The 24,568-nt window shown below is 50.3% G+C and overlaps 1 protein-coding gene across 5 annotated transcripts in view; it reads right to left on the bottom strand.

Annotated features, from left to right (window-relative positions):
• HIF3A (hypoxia inducible factor 3 subunit alpha) overlaps positions 1–21,713 on the bottom strand; it is a 32,831-nt gene extending 11,118 nt beyond the window's left edge. Inside the window, exons 1-11 of one of the 5 annotated variants that reach the window (XM_033127547.1) lie at positions 21,631–21,713; positions 13,451–13,641; positions 12,209–12,354; positions 10,334–10,418; positions 9,549–9,661; positions 8,843–9,051; positions 7,189–7,295; positions 6,856–7,003; positions 3,731–3,849; positions 2,510–2,700; positions 1,464–1,568 (exon numbers count right to left, since the gene is read on the bottom strand). In XM_033127547.1, the coding sequence (XP_032983438.1) occupies positions 1,464–1,568; positions 2,510–2,700; positions 3,731–3,849; positions 6,856–7,003; positions 7,189–7,295; positions 8,843–9,051; positions 9,549–9,661; positions 10,334–10,418; positions 12,209–12,354; positions 13,451–13,499 (1,272 nt within the window). In that variant the 5' untranslated portion in view covers positions 13,500–13,641; positions 21,631–21,713. Of the gene's footprint in view, positions 1–1,463; positions 1,569–2,509; positions 2,701–3,730; positions 3,850–6,855; positions 7,004–7,188; positions 7,296–8,842; positions 9,052–9,548; positions 9,662–10,333; positions 10,419–12,208; positions 12,355–13,450; positions 14,216–17,673; positions 17,789–19,077; positions 19,139–21,630 lie in introns of those variants that run through there. The other 4 variants (XM_033127545.1, XM_033127546.1, XM_033127548.1 and 1 more) reach the window with 4 other exon arrangements.
• Positions 21,714–24,568: the final 2,855 nt, after the last annotated feature.

The following is a 24,568-nucleotide window of genomic DNA, read 5'->3' as shown; positions in this document are numbered from 1 at the left end:
TTTGTTTAATGGTGTGAAATCCAAAGAGATTTGCGTAAGACCCACAAAATTGTTTTCAAGAGAATTAAATGAACAGAAACATTGCCAGCTTGGACTGAAAGGGACACAGGTGGTACAAAATGAAAAGACATCTTTGGATCACGGAAATTCTATAAGCAGAAAGCATGGTTATAAAACCCACTCAGCTGCAAATACATGTTACCTTTTATGAAAAAGGAAGGATGACTGAGAGAGAGCGGCTAAGAGCCTAGAGGGCAGAGCCAAGAACCATGGAGAAAAACTCCTGGGAAGCAGCAGGAATGAGTTCTGATCAAGGAACTTCCAATATTTGCCCAATTGGATTTCAAAACTGCTGTGGACCAGTGACACCTGTGACCTCTCCTTCCCCCCTTTTTGAAGGAGTAGATACAGCAATTATTCTATGCCTCTTCCACCACTGGATGTTGGGTATGTGGGTGGCAGATAACTTGTCTCTTCAGTTCACAGGCCAACAAATTGTACTCAAGGAGCTTCACTGCACCCAAACCTGTTTTAGGTGAGGAGATCTGGACTTGCTGACACTGTAATGGGAAGAGTCTTTTGAAGACCTCGGGAGAGGTAAGTGTATTTGGCGTGAGGGAGAGACATGAATCACGGGGAGCCCCAGGGATCCTCGCCGTCTGGTGTTCACACGTGTATGTGGTTGCCTTCCACCCTGTACTAGGGTTGGTCTGTATGACCAACACAGTGCAGCAGAAGTGACAGCCTGTCCCTTTTGGGAATAGGTTATAAAAGACTGCATCTTCTGTGTTGGGCCCACTCTCTCTGTCTCCTGGATTACTTGCCTTGGGGGAGGCCAGCTGCTGTGCTGTGAGGACACGTAGGCAGCCTATGGGGAAACCCACATGATGAGGAGATGGGGCCTCCAACCAAAACCTGCGAGGGATGGAGGCCTGCCAACCACCAGGTGGGTGACTTTGGAAGTGGCTCCTCTACCCCAGATGCCTATTGCCTTGACTGAGGGCTTGCCTTCAACTTCATGAGAGACTCTGAGAAGCTATGTGGCTCCCAGATTCCTGATTCTCAGAAACTGTGTGATATAATAGATGTTAGCTGTTTTAAGGCGCTGAGTTTTGGGCTAATTCGTTACACAGCAATAGATAATTAATACATCATGCCACTGTTATTTATCTAGCCACTCAATCATCCAAGTATTATCCATCCATCCATCATCCATCCAATGAACTAATGGTCTATCTACCCAACTCCCCATCCAGACATCCCTCATCCATCCATCCATCCATCCATCCATCCACCCAAATGTCTGTCTAAACATCACCCATCCATCTATCCACCGTAGTCCACCTAATGGATCCAATGGTTCGTCCATCCATCCACCCACTCATTCTGTTAACCATTCCACTGCCTTTTCCTAACGCCCAGATCTGTCAGCCCTCAGAGCACAGAGCACGGCCAGCCCTTACCTGGGCTATATCTAGATCTGTCTCCACTGCCTCAAGGTCTTTCCCAGTGCCCAAGACTTTGTGTGCCTTCTCCACATCCACAAGTAGCTCATCTGGGAGATCAGCCTGTGAGGAGACAGAGTAGAGACTTAAGGAAATCTTGAGCCTGGGAGATGTCAACAGTAAAACAATTTAGACATTTGAGCTCAGGGGTAGAAGTGAGGGTCAATGTCAGACAGCTGGGACACCAAGTCAGGCAAGTAGCAAATGCAAATGAGTTCTGAACCTGAGTATTCAAAAGTCAGAGTTCCTGGGTAGAGATCGATGGGCAAACATCAAAGGCTTGAAAAACCAAAGCCTGAGGTTAAAGGTCTTGGGACTCTGGAACCTGGAGGAATTGATGCAGAGTCCGGCTATCCCAGGGCTAAAGGGTGAGGTCAAAGGTCACAGTCTAGTTCTCTAGTGGAGAGAAGATATTGGGGGGGAGGGGAGATGAGGAAAGTCAACACCAGATAATATGGACTCCTGAGTCAAAGATCAGACTATCTGGATTCTTAAGTAAAAATAGTAACTGCTATGGTCTATTGAGCACCTACTAGGTGCCAGGGTCCTACTAAGTGCTTCCATGAATTATCTCATTGAACCCTCACGATAATCAACGAGGTGGCTACTTGCTATTATCCTAAATTTACAGGTGAAGAAACTGAGGCCCCACTTGTCCAGGCTAACACAGCTGGTAAGTGGCAGATTCAGGATTTGAATGCAGGTTTGTATGATCTGAGACATTAGACATTCTTAACTCTTTGAAGTGAAAGTTCAGAGATCCTGGATACTTGGTCACAAGACAGGAGGGAGTCATCCATGCTATTCCCAAACATCCCAGGATTTGGTCCAGATTTAACAGTTGAAGAATCTGGAATCTAGACCTTAAAGGAACCCCAGACCCTCTCTCATCCCAACCTTCCCACGAGACAGATGGAGAAACCGAAGCCCAGAGAATAGCAAGGTTCAAGCCAAAGGCCAAAGCAGCCTGGCTCCTCAGGGCCCCAGTGGGAGGGCCTGCTTACCGGAGGTGGACTTTGGGGGTGCCGTGCAGCTGGGGGTGCGCTGGGGGTGGTGGCTACTGAAGTCCCATCTAGGATAGGTGCCAGGAGGCGGCGGAGGTCAGGGCTACAGAAACGGCGGGGGTCAGCAGCCAGGGTGGCCTCACTCAGGGTAGGGGGGTGCAGGAAGGCCAGGATCCGGGGACCAGAGGCGTCTGCGGGATACATCAAGATGGGGAGGACACAGGATGGTCCCCCAGGGCTGAGGGGCAGAGCCGTCCACACCAGCCCCAGGGAGCATAGTTGACGTCTTCAACAACCAATCAGGGTGCACACCGCTTACAGTGCTGGGGAGCTGGGTCCTGGAGACCCAAACTCCTGCTGGGCCCGGTGCTTTCCATCCCTCTGGTTACTAGATTGCGGCAAGCCCCTGGAGGGTCCTAGGGGTGGGGACAATGTGGGTGGGGAAGCGTACAGTAGGCTTGGGATCATAGCAATTGCCCAGTGGGGGAAAAACATTTTAATGTTTAAAATCAACACAGCTGGACCAGGGCTCATGACTGACCCGATTCTCCAGCGTCACAGAGCAGCATTCGGCCATTGGGCTCTGGGGGGCTTGCATGTTAGGAGAAAAGACTGGCCCCAGGCCCTCAAGGAGGTTCTAAGGTCCCTGCAGGTCCAGATGTGGCCCTGAGCCAATTCTGAGCCAGAAAACGAAAGGATACTGGGGACCTCACACTACACCCAGGAGCACGGGCTGCCAGCCACAGCTTGGAGGACGTGAGGTCTTGAAGAACAAACAGGGAAAGAACTTGTCCAGGATTGGGGGCGAGAAGGGAGAGGTAGAAAGGAACCAGACTTGAGATGGTCAAGATTACTGGAAACCGAAGAGCAGTGAGGCGGGAGCCGGGAACAAGCCGGAGGGTGGGGGAAATGGGGAGCCACAGCAGGATTCAGAGCAGAGCAAGACAAGACTGAAGCCATCATCCCAGGGACACAGGAGGAGAGGGAGGACGGGAGAGTGGAGAGCATCCAGGGCAGAGGAAAGTGCACATGCAAAGGCTCTGAAGCATGCAAGAGTCTGGCATGTTCCAAGAGCACTAAGAAAGCTGGTGTGGTTCAGAGAGTAAGAAGGGGAGGGAGGCAGGAGTCAGGTCACACAGGGTGAGCCACATTACAGCACTTGGGCTTTCTCCTAAGTGTCCTGGGGACACAACCCCTCCCGGCCCCAGCCCTGCCCCATACCAAGGCTGTCCCCAGGATTAGGGGTATCCTTCTGAGAGGGGGTGCCCCGCTGAACGGGTCTGCGAGAGTGTCGCTCCGTTTGCTCCAGGGACAGCACCATTCCAGTCTCTTCCACCCGGCTGGGGTACAGGGCAGAAAGAGGAGTGGTTGTCAGGGAGCGTCCTTGGCTCCAGCCCAGACAGTCCCCTCAGATGATGTCCTGTCATAGGAGGCAGTCCCACCCAGGGGCAGGAGGGCATTGTGCAGAAAATAATTTGCCACATTTACTTGTTTCTTTGAAGGATTTAATTTGTGTTGAATGCTTTTTATTATAATAGCATTTAGAAGAAAGTTAAGTGTTCCCAAGCTCCCTCTATGGAAGGAAAGACAGAAAAAAGAGTTGGCATTTAGTGCAGCTTGGGTAGAGGGAGGGGAGCCTGGGAGCTGGGGTACTAAAGGGCAGAGAGGGGAGACAGTAAAAGGCATAACAACTAAGTATTCTCTTTACAGATCTTCACTTATAAACATATTCATAAAAATGTATTAGTGAAGACTATGTATGTAACATTCCTGTGTTACCAAATAGGAAGAATTCAAAGGGATATATTTTAACGAATAAGATTTTATTTATGGAGATTCTATTCATAGACATTTCAGATGCAAAGGAATGGATTTATAAATATATCCTTCTTATGTCCCCCGCGCCTCCCTTTTCCCCAGTCTCTAGCTGCAGAGACAATCCAAACATTCGCTGAACAAATTGGCCTTTGGAGGACAAGGCCCTCCGTGCATAATGCTATCCAGGACCCAATGTGGGTGGTCCTCCCACCAGCTCTTGGAGAAGCTACGATCCTGCCCCTCCTCACCAAACCCCTTCTGGGCTGGGAACATCCAAATTTAGGCTGGACCAAAGCCACCCCATCCCCTTTGAAACAAAACAAGCATACATAGTCACACATGTACACACACTCGGTACACACAGGCACAAACAGGAACAGTCATACACGCCCAAGTGTATACATGGACAGATAGGTGCACATAGTCCACATACGTGGGCTGGCAGATATGCATACATGCCACATGGAGTGCACTCATTCATTCATTCCACAAACATTTCCTAGACAACCAGTACTGCTTCATAGTTAAGAGCAAGGGCTCTGCAGCCAGCAGCCTGCGTTCAAATCCCAGGTCTGCCACTTAAGAGCTGTGTGACCTTGAGCATGTGCCTGAACCTCTCTGGACCTCATTTTCCTCTCCTATAAAGAGCGACTAATAATACCTCCCCCCTAGGTTGTTATGAAGCTTAAATGAGTTAATATATGTACAATGTGTAGAATTGCGTCTGACAGGTGGGGTGCTCTATGCAAATATTTGCTATTATTGTTTATTGAGCAGCTACTGTCTTCCAGGCACTGTTCTACTAGGTGCTGGAGATTCAGCCCCGGATAAGTGAGTTTTATTTTTATGAAACAATCACACACAGGCCCAAGTGTGGAAGGGAAGGGGTGGGGAACTCTACAAAGTCTAAGTACCCGAATACACACCAACAGTCACATAATCGCATACTATACAGTATGTACACAGCACTAAGGAGGATTAATATCATATGCTCCTGATTTTTCTGTTACTAATTAAACTTCTATTATTCTTCACCCATTTTCTGCCAGTAAAACTGAACTCTCCAGGCCTGCTCTTTACTTAGAGAGCAAAAGGTTGAAATCCCAGGGCCTGGCCATAAAAAGACAAATCTTCATAATGAATAAAAGGAGTTTCCAAAAGAGATGGGGGCAGGTCCCCACTCCTTTTCAGTAACAATGGAGAGACTTCTAACTTGCCTATAAGTTTTTCAAAGATCCTGATTTGAAAAGGTGTTCAAGTAAAAACATTCAAAAGATAATCGGTCTTGTGTCTTGTGCAATATGCAGACTTATATGAATATTTCTGTTACCAACTTCTGTCTTCTAATAGACTCTCTCCTTGATCAAAAAGACCTGGAAAAATTCCTAAGGCTTTAGAAATTAATGCCATGTCCTAGAAAGTAATCTTCAAAGAAAAGTTATAATTCCCTCTGTCTTATGTGATATTCTGCTGTCTTTGTCACCATGTTGTTACGGTAGAAAACCTCTAAGATGCATGATGGGGTTGGGGGAGGGGAAGGGAGAGCTATGCTTTGCCGTTACACTTCCATGAGAATGGCTAGAATTCAAACCAAACAAGACAAAATGAGACAACACAAAATGCTGTCTGGAATACATCTGGAACCCTCACCACTGCTGAGCGGAATGCAAAATGGTACAGCCACTTTGGAAGACAGCTGGGTAGTTTCTTCTGAAGTTTAATATACACTGACCGTATGACCCATCCATTCCACTCCTGGGTGTTTACCGAAGAGAAGTGAAAACATATGGCTTCACAAAGTCCTGGATGAGAATGTTTACAGTCGCTTTTGTCATAATCACCCAAAATAGAAAACAGCCCAAATGTCCTCCATCTGATGAATGGATAAACAAATTGGCATCCATTCGTATTCAAACTACAGAATACTACTCAGCATTTAAAATAAACTAGTGATACACACCACAACATAAAATTTAAATTCATTATGTTAAGTCAAAGAAGCCAGACTCAAAGGCTACATACTGTAGGGTTCCACGTACATGACATTCTGGAAAAGGAAAGATTCTAGAGTCGGTGGTTGCCAGGGATTGGGAGTGGGGTGGGGTTCGCTATGGGAGAATTTTTAGGGGATGATAAAACTATTCTATAGCTTGATTGTGATTACACAATTCCATGCATTCATCGAAACTCAGAACCATATACCAAAAAGAGTGAATTTTCTAAATATAAATTATACCTCAATTTTTAAAAAGTGAAAAGTCTTCATGAGTCTGTTAGATTTCTTATTTTAACTTGAATATAGAGTCCTTTAAAGTAACAGTACACGCACCCATGACATTTGCATGCACACGCAGACCCATGTGTGTTCAGTCACGTTTCACACACATGTATGTGTGCATACTCCCTCACACGTGTGCACAATGCACACGCACGCTTGCTCACACGTGCACGCGCGCGCGCACACACACACCTGTCTGCACATATGCAAACTAGACCCAGTATAGTCACCCCAACTCCCTCCCACTTACCTGATCAGGAAGTGGACGCAAACGATACTCTCAGACTGGGAGCCCCGGCCCCCTGACACCACTGTGGCCTGGGTCTGTGTCCACAGGTAGCCACCACTCCGAGCCAGGAAGCGATACCGCCCCGTTACTGCCTGGCCCTTGCTCAGCACTGGAGGAGGGAATGGGGCGGGGTCAGAGCCACAGAAGGGGCAACCGGGGAGAGAAGGCTCTGGGGCGGGGGTTAGGTATGAAGGGGCCAGGGAAGATAGCGTGCCTTGGGGGTCAGGGAGCTGGTATTGCTTGGGGCCACACAGCGCAGGCGCAGGCCCAGGGAAACAGAACCCTAACACATACGGGTGTGGATGCTCTGGCCCACTGCATCCGAGTCCAGCGCGTGGATGTATTCATAGGCGGAACAGCCAATTAAGTCATCGGGGCTGTAGCCGGCGATTTCAGCGATCCTGGGGTGGGTGCAGTGGAGCCTGGTCAGTTCAACCGGCTGAGGTGCAGGGTGGGTGGAGGGAAGGGGCAGGGGGACCCAGGGACCAAGCCCGCAAGACAGACAGACAGGATTGTAACAGAGAGAAAGGGACAGAGTTAAGACGTAGAAAAAGAATGTGGTAGACTGAATAAGGACCCCCAAAGATGTCCTGTCTTAAGTCCTGCGTGTGTTAGTTACTTCCTGGAACCTGTGAATATGTGACCTTACACGCAAAAGGGACTTTGCAGGCGTGATTAAGTTAAGGATCTTGAGTTGGGCAGGTTACCCTGGGTTATCTGGGTGGGCCACTGTCATCACAGCGATACTTAGAAGAGGGAGGCAGATCAGAGTGGGAGTGGGAGACACGATGGAGGGGAGGTTGGCGTGATGTGCTTGAAGACAGAAAGGGCCACGGGACAGGAATGTCCTCAGAAGCTGGAACAGGCTAAGAGGCAGATTCTTCACTGCAGCCTCCAGAAGGAGCGCAGCTCTTGATTTTAGTCCCATAACACTTATTTCAGACTTCTCACCTACAGAAGTATGAGATAGTGCATTTGCATTGTTTTGAGTCACTGCGCTTATTGTAGTATGTTATAGCAGCAACAGGAATGTAATACAAGGGGAGAGGGAGGGTGGAAATGGTTAGAGTGAAAAAAAGAAAAGAAGAAAAAGAGAATGTGAAAGAAATAGGAGTGGGGAAAACAAAGAAAGTCACAAAAAGATCAGAAAGAGGGGCGGCCAGTTAGCTCAGTTGTTTCGAGTGTGGTGCTCTTAACAAGGTTGCCGGTTCGATCCCCACATGGGCCACTGTGAGCTGCGCCCTCCACAACTAGATTGAAACAACTATTTGACTTAGAGCTGATGGGTCCTGGAAAAACACACGTAAAATAAATAAAAGTTAAACAAACAAACAAAAAAGATCAGAAAGAATAGAAATAAAAAGTAATAATAATGATGAGAGTGATTTTAAAAATATACATTTCTATAGTGCTTTGTACCAGGCAACTCACTGAGTGCTCAAAACAACCACTCAAAGTAGGTTCTGTTATCATTCTGTAGAACAGATGTGGGGAGTGTGGCACAGAAAGGTGAAGTCATTTGGCCAAGGACACACAGCCAGGATTTAAACATAAGCCATTTGAACCCAGAGTCACCATTCCTAAGTACAACTCTAGGGAAAGGGAAAGAGGGAAGATGCAGAAAAATGAAGGAAGGAAGGAAGGGAAAGAAGAGCAGAGGGAAGAGAAGGAGGGAAAAAAAGAAAGGGAAGGATAGAGGGAGAATTAATCACAAGTTTATTGTGTGCTTACTGTGTGTTGAGCACTGTACTGTTTCACATGAATTGACACATTTAAGGAAAGTAACAGGACAGGGAGGGAGAAATTAAGAGAAAGACTCAAACAGAAGGAGGCAGAGAGAGAATCAAAAATAAAAAGACCCACAGAAAATTCAGTGAGTGAACTTGGGTAGAGAGGAAGGGGAACTAGGCCAGAGGGCAGGCAGGTAGGCAGCCGGGCTCCTGCCCACCTCTCGTCGCAGTAGGTGAACTTCATGTCCAGACTGTGGCGGCTGAGGAAGGCCCCCCGGCCCAGTGGGGGCTCCAGGCTGCCCGGGTGGGGGATGGCTTCACAGATGAGCACCAGGCATTGCAGAGGGGGCTCTAGGTTGGGGCTCCCGGCTGGGGAAGTCTGTATGGGGGGCTTGTAGGCCCTCATGTGTCCAGAGCAGTGTAGCACCTGGTGGGGGAGGGGCGAGGTGGTAATGTACTTGGGCCTGGGGCTACCATGGGGCTGCGAAATATGTCTCTGTGGGCCCTGCGGGGAGCTGAGAAGAAAAAAATCCCTGAGGACCGTAGACACCCAGCTCCGATGGCTCTGAGGACCCCTAGCCCCCCACCCCCCACAGACCCACCTAAGAAGTTCTGAAGATCTCTAGATTCTAAGACTCAGAGAGGTCTGAGGATCCCGGATTCCAACCCCATGAAGACGCCAGGCCCAGGAGGCTGGGACCCCCCAACCATAGAGATCCAGCCTAAGAAAGGATACGAGGACCCCAGACACCCAACTCCACAGACACCCAACCTCCAAGATACCCGAAGGAGCCACCAGACCCAGCCTGAGAGAGCCCCACAGGATCCCCGGCCCAGGACCCCCCTGGACTCCAAACCACTGCCAGAATTTTCGGGCTCAGGCCCAGCCCCAGCAGGCCCTCCTCCAGGCCAGGCCCTCCCCACCTTCCAGGTGGCCGCCTTGAGGTTGAGGGTGCGCCCGCGGCTGGTGAGGGTACTCTTCATGCGCAAGGAGAAGCACCGCTCAGTGGCGGCCTCCGGCTTCCTTTTGGACAGGCCTGGGGAGGACCATGGGGGCAGGGGAGGGGCAGGTCACCCGGCAGCTTAGGACAGGACCCAGTTTCCTCAGCACCCTGATTGCTAAAGTCCCCCCAGCCCCAGCCCCAAAATTGAGACCTGGAACCAGAGGTCCCCAGGGGTAGGGTATGCTTCTTCAGACAAGCTCAGGGCAGGGTTGTGTCCCCTCAGATTCCCAGGGCAGGGCCCTTGTCCCCACAGACCCCCAGGCAGGGCCGTGTCCCCTCACATTCCCAGGGCAGGGTCCTTGTCCCCTCAGACCCTCAGGGCAGGGCCGTGTCCCCTCAGATTCTCAGGTCAGGGCCCTTGTCCCCACAGACCCCCAGGCAGGGCCGTGTCCCCTCAGATTCCCAGGGCAGGGTCCTTGTCCCCACACACCCCCAGGCAGGGCCGTGTCCCCTCAGATTCTCAGGTCAGGGCCCTTGTCCCCACAGACCCCCAGGCAGGGCCGTGTCCCCTCAGATTCCCAGGGCAGGGTCCTTGTCCCCACAGACCCCCAGGCAGGGTCGTGTCCCCTCAGATTCCCAGGGCAGTGCCACATCCTGCTGTTCCCGTTTTTTTCAATCCAGTATTCCAGAGGAAGAAAGGATATACTGAGGGCAGGGTGGAGCCTCAGTTTCTGTAATTTGGGGAGAGGCCTGCAGGGAACTCACTCTGCTGGGGGGTCAGGGCATCCTGAAGCTCCTCTTGATCAGAGGGATGGATGAAATCAAAGATACTGTGTCCAATGAGCTCAAGCTGCGAGGGAGGGAAATGGAATGGGTGCCTTGGAGGAAAAGCATTTTACCAGGGTCTCTGACTCATCTCCTCCTTTCCAGCCCCACAATCACAGCCCTGATTCGTGAGCCTGGTTTCTGTCACCAGTCTTATTATTCATTCATTCACTCCTTCCTTCTTTCCTTCCTTCCTTCTTTCCTTCCTTCCTTCCTCCCTCCCTCCCTCCCTTCTTTCCTTCCTTCCTTCCTTCCTTCCATCCTTTCTTCCTTCCTTCCTTCCTTCCTTCCTTCCTTCCTTCCTTCCTTCCTTCCTTCCTTCCTTCCTTCCTTCCTTCCCTTCTCCACCACACTATTTGCCAGGCCATCTTGTAGATGGTACAGACACCGTAGTGACTACAAAAACAAAACCCCTGCCTCTCAGAGCTTACTGGCTAGTGGAGGGGGGAGACAGCCAATAAACAAACAAAAACAAAACAACACACACCTATATATAAAACAATATAATAAATAATGTGAAGAAAACTAAAGCAGGGTAAGCTGATGAAATGGTGGGATGCTATTTTAGAGGCACTAGTTAGGAACAATTTCTTTGAGGAAACTGGTAGGTAGTCCTGTGGTTCTCTGGAGTAGAGTTCTGGAAAGCGGGAACAGCAAGTGCAAAGGCCCCGAGGTGAGACCCCATTCAAATCCTGCCTGTTTGGCAAGCTAAAGACTCAATGCCTTGTTTCAGTTCAGGCAATGAGTTTGGTGCTGGCAGGAGGGGACATAGATGAAAGGGGACCCACATAGTGCTCACAGTCCAGTGGTGACGGTGAAAAGGGGAAGAGCAAGAGCTCCCTTCTTCCTCTAACAGTACCTCCTGTTGCTGGATTTGAATCCTAGCTCTGCCACTTCCTAGCTTGGAGACCTTGGGACATTCATTTCTCTGAGCCCAAGAGCTCAAGCTGAAGGAGAAATTGGTACCCGGAGTGGGGTAACAAGGTAGGGAAAAGGAACAGATGCCAACTTGGAGCCCATTTATGTGACCTAGGATAAAGGAGGTAACTCTCACGGGCCTTGCTGTAAGGATTAGCTGAAATTCGTTCTACTTCCTAAGTGTCTCTTGTTTGTCTTCCCATCTTCAGGCCCATGTTCCTACTCTTCTTCTCTCACCCAAGGTCCTTGAGCATCTCCCAGCCTCTAGTATAAGTCCATTCAATTCTATCTCTGCTCAGCACTGAGAGGGATCTTTCTAAAATGTAAATTTGATTCTACTTCTCTGACACAACCTCTCTCCTGCTTAAAATCCTTTCATAGGTCCCCAGTGCCCTGGAAAAAAACCTTCTAATTTGGCCCTAAATTATCTAGCCCCTGTTGGCTTCTCGAGCCTTTTTTGGTCTCCCCTTCTGCCATTGTACTCTGCACCTAGACAGGATAAATGTCTTTATTTCCCCCAAAATGCTGTTTTATCTCACCTCTAGGTCTTTGCATATTCTATTCCATCAGCCATCTACATTCCTGGTTTTCGCTGGTCCCATCCATTTCCCATACTCTTTGACTAGCTAAATTCTTCTGTTTTAGCTTAGATTTTTTTTACCCCCTGGAAGCCCTCATTGCCCCCAGGCTGGGTCAGGTACCCACCCTCCTCTGGCTTGCACAGCCCCCGAGACTGCCCCACACCAGCCCTGACCATCTGAGTCTTCCTGTCTGGTGACATATCTGCCTCCCTCTGTACTGTAAGGCCTGTAAAGGCAGGGCTAAGGCAGTAATGGTCACCTCTGTATGCCAACATCACCTGCGTGGACCAGGCAGAAAGCAGGCAGCTCCTCTCACCTGACTGAGCCCCAGGTGTTTGCTGACATTCTCCGACAGGTAAGCCATATCTCCTTCGGCGGTAAGCACCATGACGAAGCCCTCCAGGGCCTTCAGGTAACAGGCATCCAGTGGTTCACCCCCGGCTCCCACCTGGCTCCAGTCCCCTGGTGACAGGGCCAGGGTGGATGGGGCATCTCTGGTCAGCTGTGGGCCCCCCTAAATAGCCTTCCCTTTGCCTTCCCTCACTCAGAGGAACGCATAGGTATCCCCCAGGTGAGAGGGACACATCCAGTGGCTTGGAGGCCCAAGAAACGGCAGGGCCACCAAGGATTGGAATTCTCAGGGAGCAGGGCCTCCCAGGGAGACAGAATTCTAAGGAGGTAGGGATCTCTCAAGGGACTAGAACTATTAGGACAGAATTCTAAGGAGGTGGAATTCTCAGAGCATAAAATTCTAAGGGGTTAAGGATTAGCAAGAGTCAGAATTCTAAGGGGACCGAGCCTTGCAGAGGTTCCAAATTCTTGGGGCCGGACAGATGGGCAGAACGCTAAAGAAACAGGGATTCCCAGGCGACAGAATTCTAAGGGGGCAGTGCCTCCCAGAGAAGTCAAATTCTATGGGGCAGGGAAGTTTCGTGGACAGAGCCGACGGAGGATGACTCCACTTGCCCCATAATCCAATCTTTTCAGGGTCCTGGGATTTTAAGGTAGGGATGTGTGTGTGTGTGTGAAAGCCTCCTCAGAGTGGAATTCTAATTGGCTGGGAATTCAAAGCCATGGCTACTAAGGGGACAAGAAACAGAACTAGGGACTTGAGGAGGAGAAGGGGGACTCTCTCAAGTAATTAAAAACTGGGCAGCGAAGCCTCGCTGGGATATTTATTATAAGGGCACGAAGCCTAGCCGGGAAGGTCTCCAAATCCTAAGGGTTGACGTGCTTTAGGGAGTTAGCGGGCCTCCAATTCCACTGAGTTCTAAGGAGGCGGAACTTCCCAAGGGTGCATTCTAAGGGGCGGGGCCTCACAAGTGATAGATGTCTACGGGGCGGGACTTCTTAGGGCATTGGGCTCCGACTAGCCCAGACCTTGAGGGGGCGGGGCCTCACCGGGAAAGTGGATTCCAGGGGTGCGGGGCTCGGCTGGCAAGACATCAGAGGGCGGGGCCTTGTCGGGACCAGGATTCCCAGAGGAGGGGCCTCCCTAGGATGTAGCTTTCCGAGGGCGGACCCTCACCAAAGTGGGAATTCCCGGGGACGGACTCACCTGCGGCACAGAGGCGGTGCATGCGCAGGTAGCTGATGGTCAGGCGCATGATGGAGGCTTTGTCCAGGTGGGCGCTGACACCGCGCGCGAAGGGCAGCGTGTGCGCCAACTGATACAGCACCTCGGTCTCTTGGCTGCGCCGGCTGCGGGCCGCATCCCGGGACTTCTCCTTGCGCAGCTCGGTGCTCGACCTGCGGGCGTGGGCAGCATTCACTGGTGGCGCCTCAGGAAGGGAAAGAGGTAGAGGTGGACGGGACAAGCAGGTGGGGCGCTGCCACATGGGGCCCGGGCTCGCTGTGTGGCCCAGGCGAGTCCCCGGAGCACTCTGGGCCTGGAAGGATTATACTCTGGAGCCGCTCGCTCCTAGCCTCTGGTTTTATCTGTCCCCGAGTCAGCCCATGCTGCCCTGCTGTGCCTCGCAGGGCCGCTGTGTCCCCTCCCTGACTTATCTGCTGTTTATTCCCTGGCTTGGGACGCCTGGGGGACAGGGAGGCCTCCTGCTGGGAGGGGGCTGGCCGAGCTGGCCTGGAGCCAGGGAAGGGAAGGATCATGAAGAAGATGCCAGCAGCCTCCCAGGCCCCCTGCCCTACAGCCCCCCCAAACCCCCTTTCCTGACCTTCCCCCTCAGCTCAGCTGAGTCCTCAGAATCTTGGAGCACAGATCTCAAAGTCCAACGACCCACCAACAGGGGCCCCACCAGGGTGACACAGCAAACCAACCCCAGGGTTCTGTCCAGCCAACAGCTAACCAACCACTCACCCCTGTCCTTTAATCTACTCCAAATGCCTAAATTCTACAAGTCGAGTTGAGGGTAGAAGGATGACTATCGTCTTTTCAGAAATATCTGCCACTTATCCAGTTTTTACTGTGACATGTGAAAGTCCCTGTGCCATGTATGTAACTTACATTAACCCATTTAAAGTTTAGATGACCCTAGAAGGAAGGTAATTATCCCAATGAACAAATGAGGAAACCGAGGCACAGAGAGGTGCAGTGCTTGCCCCTAAGAAGTGAAGCCAGAGTTTGAACACTTCAATTTTCCCTGTCTCTTTGGCTCTGGGTTTATATCCAGGCTTTAGTGTTTCTCTCCGTTTCTTCCATTTTCTTAAAAGTCAAGATCCAGATCTGTCTGAGTCCAAACTCTGTAGTCTTTTTTTTAAAAATTATAGAGTATATAACATATAGCATATATAATCTCATCTATAATATTGATAAAACCATTAAAAATAAGTAGCTATAGGGCCGGCCTGGTGGCTCAGGCGGTTAGAGCTCCATGCTCCTAACTCCGAAGGCTGCCGGTTCGATTCCTACATGGGCCAGTGGACTCTCAACCACAAGGTTGCCAGTTCAATTCCTCGGGTCTCTGCAAGGGATGGTGGGCAGTGCCCCCTGCAACTAAGATTGAATAGGGCACCTTGAGCTGAGCTGCCGCTGAGCTCTGGAATGGCTCAGTTGGTTGAATGGCTCAGTTGGTTGGAGCCCGTCCTCTCAACCACAAAGTTCCCGGTTCGACTCCGGCAAGGGATGGTGGGCTGCGCCCCCTGCAACTACTAACGGCAACTGGACCTGGAGCTGAGCTGCGCCCTCCACAACTAAGATTGAAAGGACAACAACTTGGAAGAAAGCCCTGGAAGCACACACTGTTCCCCAATAAAGTCCTGTTCCCCTTCCCCAATAAAAAAAAAAAAAATAAGTAGATAATTTGCTAAGCACTGTACTAAGTAGTCTGCCTATGTGTACTTATTCAATCCCAGGATAGCTCTAGGTAGGAGGCAGTTTAAACCTCCATTTCACAAAGGGGAAACTGAGGCTCTAAAAAGTGAAGTCCTTTGCTCAAGAAGTCACAAAGTCAGTAAACTCTAATTCCTTCCTTGTGACCAGCCCTAGGGAAGCAGGACTCTTGGAAGGGAGGCTGTCCCTTCCTAGAAATCAAAGGCCACTTCTGGGGGTGGCATCAGCCTAACTCCCAAGCAGGAGACCTGTAGCCCCACCCACAGGCACGATGAGGAGAGGGGAGGGTACTGCCCTGTCTGGCCTGCGGAGGGAAAAACTCAGTGCAACTGGGAGGCGCAGAAAGGGGCAGGCTGGGCGGAGGGGTGGAGGGAGCCAGTGATCACCCCATCCCCTCCCTTGTGGCTGATGGGGGGGCAGGGGCCTCCAGTCCTGCTCTGCCCAGAGGACATTCCGTCCTGTCCTGTTCTGGTTCTGTTCCAGCCCTGTTTGTCTTCCTGCCCAGAGGGTGGGGGTGGGTGGGCCTCACTGAGCTAGGGGCCCAGGCAGAGGGAACTGGGAGTGGGAACAGGAACGGGGGTGGGGCTGGTCCCCACCTCCCAGGCAGCTGAGCTCTGTAATCTTCTCTGTGGCAGACTTCTCCGTCCATAGAAGGAGCCAGCTCATGGCTGCAGCGGACCCTCCTTCCAGCTCCCAGCCTGTTCTCTGACAGGAAGTATGGGCCTCTCACTGGCTTCACAAATGCCTGGGTCTCTGGCCTTTCCCATTAAACAGAGTGGTGGCTAGTTCTTCTGGTTCAGGGTTCCAATCTCAACTCAATTACTAATTAGCTGTGTGACTTTGGACAAGTTGCACAGCCTATCTGAGCATAGCAACACCAACCTTACAGAATTGTTTTGAAGATTAAATGAGTTAATATATATGTCAAGGGCTTAGAAGAGGGCCTGGCATAAAGGTTACATTTTTCTTTTCTTCTTCTTTTTTTCTTTTTACTATTCGCCCTTTGTCTACATTAGGGATGGAAGGCTTAGGAGCCTCTTGGGCACTGAAGAAACTGGGGGCTTTGGTGGTAACCCCGTGTGTGGTGAGAATGCAATTACATTTGTGACTTTTACACAAGCACCTTGGGAAGAAGACTAAATACTAGTGATAGTAATAATAGCCTTGGTGTACTGAACATTCATGGAGATACAGACCCCATTAAATCCTTTCAACAACCCTGAGAAGCAGCCAAAGTGACCCCGTCACAGCGGGCCGGAACCCAGCTGCTAATCCCAGGACCTCCACCAAAGCCCAACTATGCTCACGACGACGTCTGTTAGTCTGACCGAGTACCTACCAGTGTTTTCCCCGTTTTCCTGACAAGGAAGCAGGCCCAGGGAGGTGATGGAACTTGCCTGAGGCCACACAGCTTTTAGCAACAGCTCAAGTTAAAAACCAGGTCTCTCTACTTCTGCCCAGAACTCTGTCTGACTTGAACACAGTTTATTACATACCAGTGGGGTGTCCTGCCCAAAGATTTGTTCCCTCACTGCTCATCTTGAAGTGGTGTGGGGGAGGGGAGGCATGACCCCTATTTTTCCAGGATATGAAACCGAGGCTCAGAGAGGCAGTCACTGGCATCTGGCCACTCAGGCAGGAAGCGGGTGAGCTAGGATTTGAACCCTGACTTTAGGGGCCTGCGTTCTTGAATGCCATGCCTTGGCTGATGTACCTACCCAAGGAGCCCCTACCCTGCCCCTCCTTTGCCCGGTGGCCTCAGTCCCTTCCCCTTGTCCCAGCCCTACTGCCTCCGGATTTCCCCAGCTGGACAGTCTCCCCAGCTGGCCCCATGCCCAACCCTGGTCCAGCCCCCTGGCACTCTGCCCAGCTCGGGACGTGCAGCTGGAACCCTGCCACCCTTCCTCTGTGTTCCAGCAGAGAACAGGGGGTGGGGCCAGGGCCTGGAGGCCCCAGGGTGAGGCCTGAAAATGGGAACTGGAGTCTAGTGCACCCCCAACCAGGAGAGGGAGAAGCCCACTTCTTCCCTGTCCTGAACAATTGGCTACCCGTGAGCGAAGGCCTGGAGAGAGTGGGGAGACCCTAGCCCACGTTCAGGGCTACTCTGGGCCTCTCTTCTGACACTCAGCTGGGTATTGAGGGTCTTGCAAAAAGTGTAGAAGATTTTGGGGGGGTTTAGATACAGTATCTGGGCAGTGCCCAAGGTGGCCTGAGAAGCCAGAGGCAGGGTTTGGATTTGAGAAGGGATTTGGAAGTGGGGGTTGGGGGCTGTCTCTCTGCTCCCCGACTCGTTCATTCCAAAGGACATGGTAATCCAGTGGGGTGCCCATACCAAAAGTCCTACATTCTTCTGGAATCCTCTAACCTGGGGGTCACTTGGGGCAGTGTGCCCATCAGGAACTTCCTAAGAATATCCCTGACTGGTGTAGGATAGGAGAAAGCCCAAGCCGGAAGAAAGGAAGGGAGTGAGGGAGTATGGGGGGCTCACTCACCATCGCCCAGGCCCCCTTTGGCCCATGTGACATCCTAGGGGTGCAGAAGGGGATGGAGCATGGCCGGGATCCGGGTGCGAGTTATGAGTGGGTGGTGTGCAGTGCTAGGATGACACCACAAGAAAGGGCTGGCCTTGGGTGGGGAGTGGGGAGCACTCCAGCTCAGCGGAGAAGGGCCCCCACCCAGCCAGGAGGGGGCGCTGGGAGGGGTGGACTGGGGCTGGCCCAGAAGGGATGGGATGGAGTTCCCTGGCCGGCTCAGAGCCAGAGACTAGAATAGAATTGGGGGGGGGCATGCCTTGGGGGGAGTGAAAAACATGGGGGTGTGACGGATCCAATCAGACCTGCAAAGTCAGGGAGGAGGGAAGGGGGTGAGGCTTCCTGGACGCCTCAGATTGGACAAGGAAAACCAGGAGACTGGGACATTTTCCGGGGTCCCTATGAAAACATGGCCAGATAGTACCCTTGGCAGTGGACCCAGAGTACAGGTTCCTCACTGCACCCAGCAGATCTGCACCTGCTGGGAGCTGAACACAGAAACGCACCCTCTGCCCAGGATGACCCAGCTGGACACTGCAGCAGGGGTGCTACCATCATGGCTTGCACTGAATCAAGCACAGCACTCTCCATGGGGTCTCCCTAAAATAAGGCTTGGGAGCCTCTGTCCCCATGGTCACAGGGACTGCGTGGGGTGGAAGAGTGACATAGGCACTAGACTTTGGCAAGTGAGGCAGGTTCCCTTTTATTAAAGGGGGTGACCCTATATTTCAAAAGGATGCAAAAAGGCCCCTGAGAAGGCCCCAGGTAGCTTCTGAAAGAGGACTCCCTCTGCCTATTTCTAGGGAACCCAAGTTTGGGAGACTGTTTCAGGGAGAGTCTAATGAAAGGGAATCGCTCTTCTCTTGAACTCAGGAGCTGACTCCCTATTCCAAGGGATTTCCTATATCTGGGAAGGCTCAATTTAGGGGTATCCCATATCCCTGAGGATTTCAGGGGTCTGGTGGCAAAGAACAACCTCAATTCTGGAGGTTCAGAGGCCTGAAGGGTCAATATGTGGAGGGAGAATGCCTCCCCAGAAGCCCAGGCACTGCTCAAATGCAACACCCCCAATTCCGTGGGGTCCCTGTTTCACCCCCAACCAGGCAGGGAGGCGAACTCGGAGCAGCAAGAAATCGGGGATCACGACTCTGAAGTGGCTCCTGGCTAGAGGGGCGGGGCAGCTGGGGACTTGGGGAAACCGCTCACCCCTTCCACCCCCTAGGATGGAGGTTGCGACAGGGACGTGCCTCCAACCGCCAGTCCCAGGGAGTCTTTGGCTTGCACCCACGCATCCCCCACCCGGCTGGGGGTCCCCGGAAGGAGAGCCCCCCAATTCTCATAATTCCTGCCCCCGAACCCCAGTACCTTGCGCGCTGCAGCCCCAGCGCCATGGCTCGCGCGTCGCGGCTCGGGAGCCCTAGCAGGCCCCCAGCCCCCTCCCCTACCCGACGAGCCCCCTCCCCAACTCCTCCCCCGCCTCATTATTGGCTAGTATGCGCCCAGCCCTCGACACTGATTGGCGGAACAGCCTGTCACTTCCTAGAAAGAGGCGGTACTAGAGAGGAAGATTTGGAAGGCCAGGAGGACTGCGGCACACGCACGCCCTCCCAGCCACGCCTCTTGCCGCCTATTTTCTCAGCGGTGTTGCCAGCAGGCACCTCGGGCCGCGCCTTCTGGCCCAGCCTCTCTCTCGAGTCATTCCGACACCAATACTCTTCTGACCCACCCAGTTAGCTCTGTTCTTTACACCTGAGCCCCGACCCTCTAACCCCTACCCCGGCTCACCCCTCCTTTTCCTGCCCCTGCTTGGACCCCTCCGACCTCCAGTCCCACCCTGTCCAGTCGCCTAGCTCTGCCTCCTCTATCTCCTCTTCCTTACCTACCGAGTCCCCCCCTTCTCCCCGCCACCCCCAACTCCCAACCCCACCCCAGTTTTACAATCCCTCCCCCACTGTACCCACCACTTCCTCTCAGTGCCCAGCAGCCCCCTTTTGTCCTCATCCCTCCTTCCCGTCCCCACTCCTCCAGTCTGGCACCCTCTGTAGCTCCAGCCCTACCTCCTTGCTCTCTGATTCCCTCTTCAGGTTCCCACTGTTGAATAATTAAGTTTATGTCAAGTAAATATGTAAAACTCAATCACACCCACTTTTAAAAAGAGCAGAGAAATGGTATCTTTCTACAAGTGACCTAAAGAGGGAGCGGTACAAGGTCACCAACGAGTGGTGAAAGCATTATAATTAGATAAGGAACAGGGTATGTGTGTGTGTTTTGGTGGCCAGGGGGCTAATCCACAACCCACCAATATTTTGGATGCAGCTTTGGGCAGGGAAGAGGACACTAGAGCATAAGTTTGTGGGTTTTGCCCACCCAGTATCCCACTCAGTTTTCTTCTGGGGAACGAATCACTTGTCTCCTCTCTCAGTCTATTTAATTTGTATAGGGCTGGCCATAATTCCCACCAGCTCCAGGAACATAGGATCCAGACCCAGCCAATCAGTTTATTCTGTTTTCCTGGGCACAGTGATTGGTTCAGGGAAGGCAAGTGACCTAACCTAGCTCAATGAGAACCAACCCTGAGACACTGGCTGCAACTACCGTGCTTCCCCGAAAATAAGACCTAGCCAGACAATCAGTTCTAATGGGTCTTTTGGAGCAAAAATTAATATAAGACCCGGTACTATATTATATTATTTATATTATATTATAATATATTATATTATATTATATTACATTATACCTGGTCTTATAGTAAAATAAGACTGGGTGTTATATTAATTTTTCTCCAAAAGATGCATTAGAGCTGATTGTCTGGCTAGGTCTTGTTTTTGGGGAAATGGGGTATCAAAAAAGAGGTTTTCTATTTCTGCGGGAGTTGCCAAGCTGGTGGGAAGTGAGCCAGAGTTGCTAGGTCTCACCCTGCCACCAAGAAAGGAGAGGAGGCCTTCTGAGATGAAAGTCAATACAGAGGAAAGCAGAAATGAAAGTTTGTGAAGGACAGTCTTGACACCAGCACTTGGGTGCCTGGATCTAGTCATACCTGAAATTCAATTTAATTCTTGGAACCTTTATAGTTTTTTTGGTTGCTGCTGCTTTTAAATAGTGCTTCATTTATTTACTTTGTGCTTAGATTAGTTTGAGTTGATTTCAGCTGCTTGCACCCGAAAGAATCTTGATAAATAGAAAATGTCTCCCAAGGCTCAGTGTGGAGGCATGTGGAGTGTGAGAAAATGAAAGGCCCAAATTAGAAAGGGCTGCAGGGGAAGCAGTGTGCTATTCAGGGAAGCAGGGGCTATTTGAGCCGTGGCAGGTAGCCAGTCTGAAGGCTTTACAGTGCCTAAGGAAAATTGGTACTTAAACAAGCATTAAAACAGAATTTAAAGAAACAACAAACAGAATTAAAACATATATATAGGGGCAGCCGGTTGGCTCTCTGGTTAGAGTGCAGTGCTCATAACACCAGGGTCACTGGTTCGATTCCCACATGGGCCAGTGAGCTGCGCCCTCCACAACTAGATTGAAAACAACGACTTGCATGGAACTGATGGATCCTGTAAAAACACACTCTTCCCCAATAAAAATTAAAAAAAAAACAACAAAAAACATATATACGAATGCACCAGACATCTATGATCGGGGTTAGCTTTAAACTTCACTCTGAGATGGGTACAGGGGAGTCTTCTGAGCAGGGAAGTGACATTTGAGTTAGCTTTGAATGAGGTCCTTTGTTCTCTCAGGTGGGAACGAACAGGAACCTCTCTAGTTTACAAAACAAACCACCCCAATGAGAAGATTTATCTTGTTCATGAACCTGCAATCTAGGCAGGGCTCAGTGAGGACAGTACATCTCTATTCCGGTTGGCGTCACCTGGAGCAGCTTAAAGGCTGTGGGCTGGAACCGTCTCAAGCTTCCTCACTTACCTGCCTCGCAGTTAATCCTGCCTGTCAGCTGGGACCTCACCTGGAGACTGTGGCTGGAGCTCTACATGTGTCCTTTCCATGTGGCTGTTTGCACTTCCTCACATCATGGCAGCTGGGTCCCAAGGGAGAGGGAGAGGGAAGAAGGATACAGACAGAAGCTGTGTCTCCTTTGTGACGTAGCCTTGGAAATTATGCAGTATCACTTCCAGCTCATTCTTTTCATAAAGGGAATCACAAAGTCCTGCCCCACTTCAAGGGGGGTGGGGGTAGGTAACAGATTCCATTTCTTGATGGAGAGAGGCAAGCTTCCCCAGGAAAAGCATGTAAGACCGGAAATAGTACTGTGGCAATTTTGGAGAAATATCTACCATACTCTTAATAGGACAGTGTCTTGGAGCTCAGCCTGTGAGCAGCACTGTGGAGATGGAGTCTTAGGCCTTGGGATACTGGAAAAGAAATGCTTGTCTTGTCAACAAGGAAATAGGGTTCAGCAACAAAAACCCAGAACTGCCCTTATACCCAATTCTGATAACTCATTGTCTCTGGTTACTGTCTCCTAATACATCTGCTCAGATGTTTTACTTGCTGATGTTCACCTCTGTATGATTCACCCTCTCTATTGACCAAGGCTGGGGGGAGTCGCTCTAAACCTCTCTATAGCTACCTACCTCTTGTGATCTGATTTTATCTCCACTCTCCCTTCCCCTGATGCTGACTCCACATAATATGGGTTTATAAAGGCTAGCTGGCATTCCTGGAACACTGCCAGGAGCAGAAAATCCCTCCAAACTCAAGCCAAGGTCAACCTGGCATCAGGTGATGGAAATAAACAGCGAGAGTCCTAAGCAGTACGAACGGGGCCTGTGCCAAGTGCTGTACTAAGCTCTTTGCATTCCTGCTCTTATTGGAACATCATGACAGCCCCATTGGGTGAACTCCATTATTTTCCTGTAGTGTAGCAGTTTTGACCCAAGGCTCTGGAGCCAGCCTGCCTGGGTTCAAATCTTGGCTTCATCACTTGCCAGTGTGTGACCTTGGGCGAGTTACTTAACCTCTCTGTGACTCAAAGAATCATTTCTGAAAAATGCACTTGATAAAAAATAATATCCCCTGTGGGATGTTGAATTGTTGTTTCCAGATCTCCCCTCCCTCTGTGGTATAGAACCATACATCCACGAATTGCCCATGTGACTTTAGAGGCCCCCCTGAGTAAGTCAAATACATTCCCCACCCTACTGAGCTTAGGTTTGGTCATGTGACTTAATTTGGCCAATGAGATGGAAAAGATGCTGTTGTTATCTCATACTCACAAAAAAGACAACCAAACTTGATGTACCCCCTGAGAAAAGGACACAGCACCTATGAACTACTTTCACCAAAATGACTGAACCTGAATCTGATTAAGCTTCCAGATGTAACTACTACCATGTTTCCCCAAAAATAAGACCTAGCTGGACCATGAACTCTAATGTGTCTTTTGAAAGAAAAAATATAAGACCCGGTATTATATTATATTATACTATACCCCGTCTTATATTAAAATAAGACCGGGTCTTATATTAATTTTTGCTCCAAAAGACACATTAGAGCTGGTGATCTGGCTAGGTCTTATTTTCGGGGAAACATGGTAGTTTACAAGAAAGATAGTGAACAGAGGAACAGGTTAAATAACACTATGAAGAAACAATCAGCCAGACACAGATTGTGGGAAACTCTAGACCAGCGTTGTCCAATAGAACATTCTGTGATGGTTGAAATGTTCTATATCTGTCCTGTTCAGTATGGTAGCCACTGGCCACCTGTGGCTTTTGAGCACTTGAAATGTGCTGAGCGTGATGAAAAACCTGAATTTTTAATTTTTTGGCGGGGGAGTTAGCTGGCTCTTTTTCTTTCTTTGTTGAGGTGAAACTCACATAACTTAAAATTAACCATTTTAAAGTGTGTAACCCAGTGGCACTTAGTACATTCATGGCGTTGTGTAACCACCGCCTGTATCTAGTTCCAAAACATTTTCATCACCCCAAAAGAAAACCCCAGTCACTCCCCATTCCCATCCCCTCCAGCCCTTGGCGACCACCAATCTACTTTTTGACTCTATGGATTTACCTCTTTTAGACATTTCATATAAATGGTATCACGATATGTGGCCTTTTGAGTTTGGCTTACACTCAGCATAATGTTTGTAACATTCAGGTAATAACCCACTTTGTAGCAGGGATCAGAACTCCATTTCTTTGTGTGCCTGAATATTATTTCATTGTATGAATCGAGTGCATTTTGTTGATCCATTCATTAGTTGATGGACATTTGGATTGTTTCCACCTTTTGGTGATTGTGAATGATGCTGCTGCGAACATTCGTGCGTGTGTACCTGTTTTCAATTCTTTGGTGTATATATGCCTAGGAGTGGAATTGCCGGATTGTATGGTAATCTGTTTAATTTTGGAGGAACTGCCAAACTGCTTCCACAGAGGCTGTGCCATTTTATATTCCCACCAGCAATGAACGATGGTTCCGATATTTCCACATCCTCACTAACCGGAGGGCTATGGATCCATGATGATGGGGGCTGGAGAAGGACTCCTCCCACACGCTTCTTCCGTAGAGTTAAGTGTCCACACGACCACCTCCTCCCTCCCCCACCTCACTTCACAGGGCCAGGAGTTACCATCTCACACAGAACTTCTCAGCCTCATTGGGATTAAAGAGTCTCTATTTCTTTTCTCCTCTTTAAATTAATGATAAGACACTGCCTTCCGTTCTTCTAGCTTGCTGAGTGCCTGCCCTGGAAGAATGGTGGTGTGTCGCAGGAATCTGCGAATGGGGATTGTTCCATCACAATTAGGACAGGCCAGTGGTTAAGGACACTCTTTTCGGAGTTTGGGAGACCTGAGTCAAATCCAGACTCTGCCATTTACATGTAGTATGACTTCGGGAA

This window comes from Rhinolophus ferrumequinum, chromosome 15, assembly GCF_004115265.2.
Source record: "Rhinolophus ferrumequinum isolate MPI-CBG mRhiFer1 chromosome 15, mRhiFer1_v1.p, whole genome shotgun sequence".
Lineage (NCBI taxonomy): Eukaryota > Metazoa > Chordata > Mammalia > Chiroptera > Rhinolophidae > Rhinolophus > Rhinolophus ferrumequinum.
The sequence above is the reverse complement of the archived record's forward strand: the minus strand, read 5'-3'. Positions and strand labels throughout refer to the sequence as shown.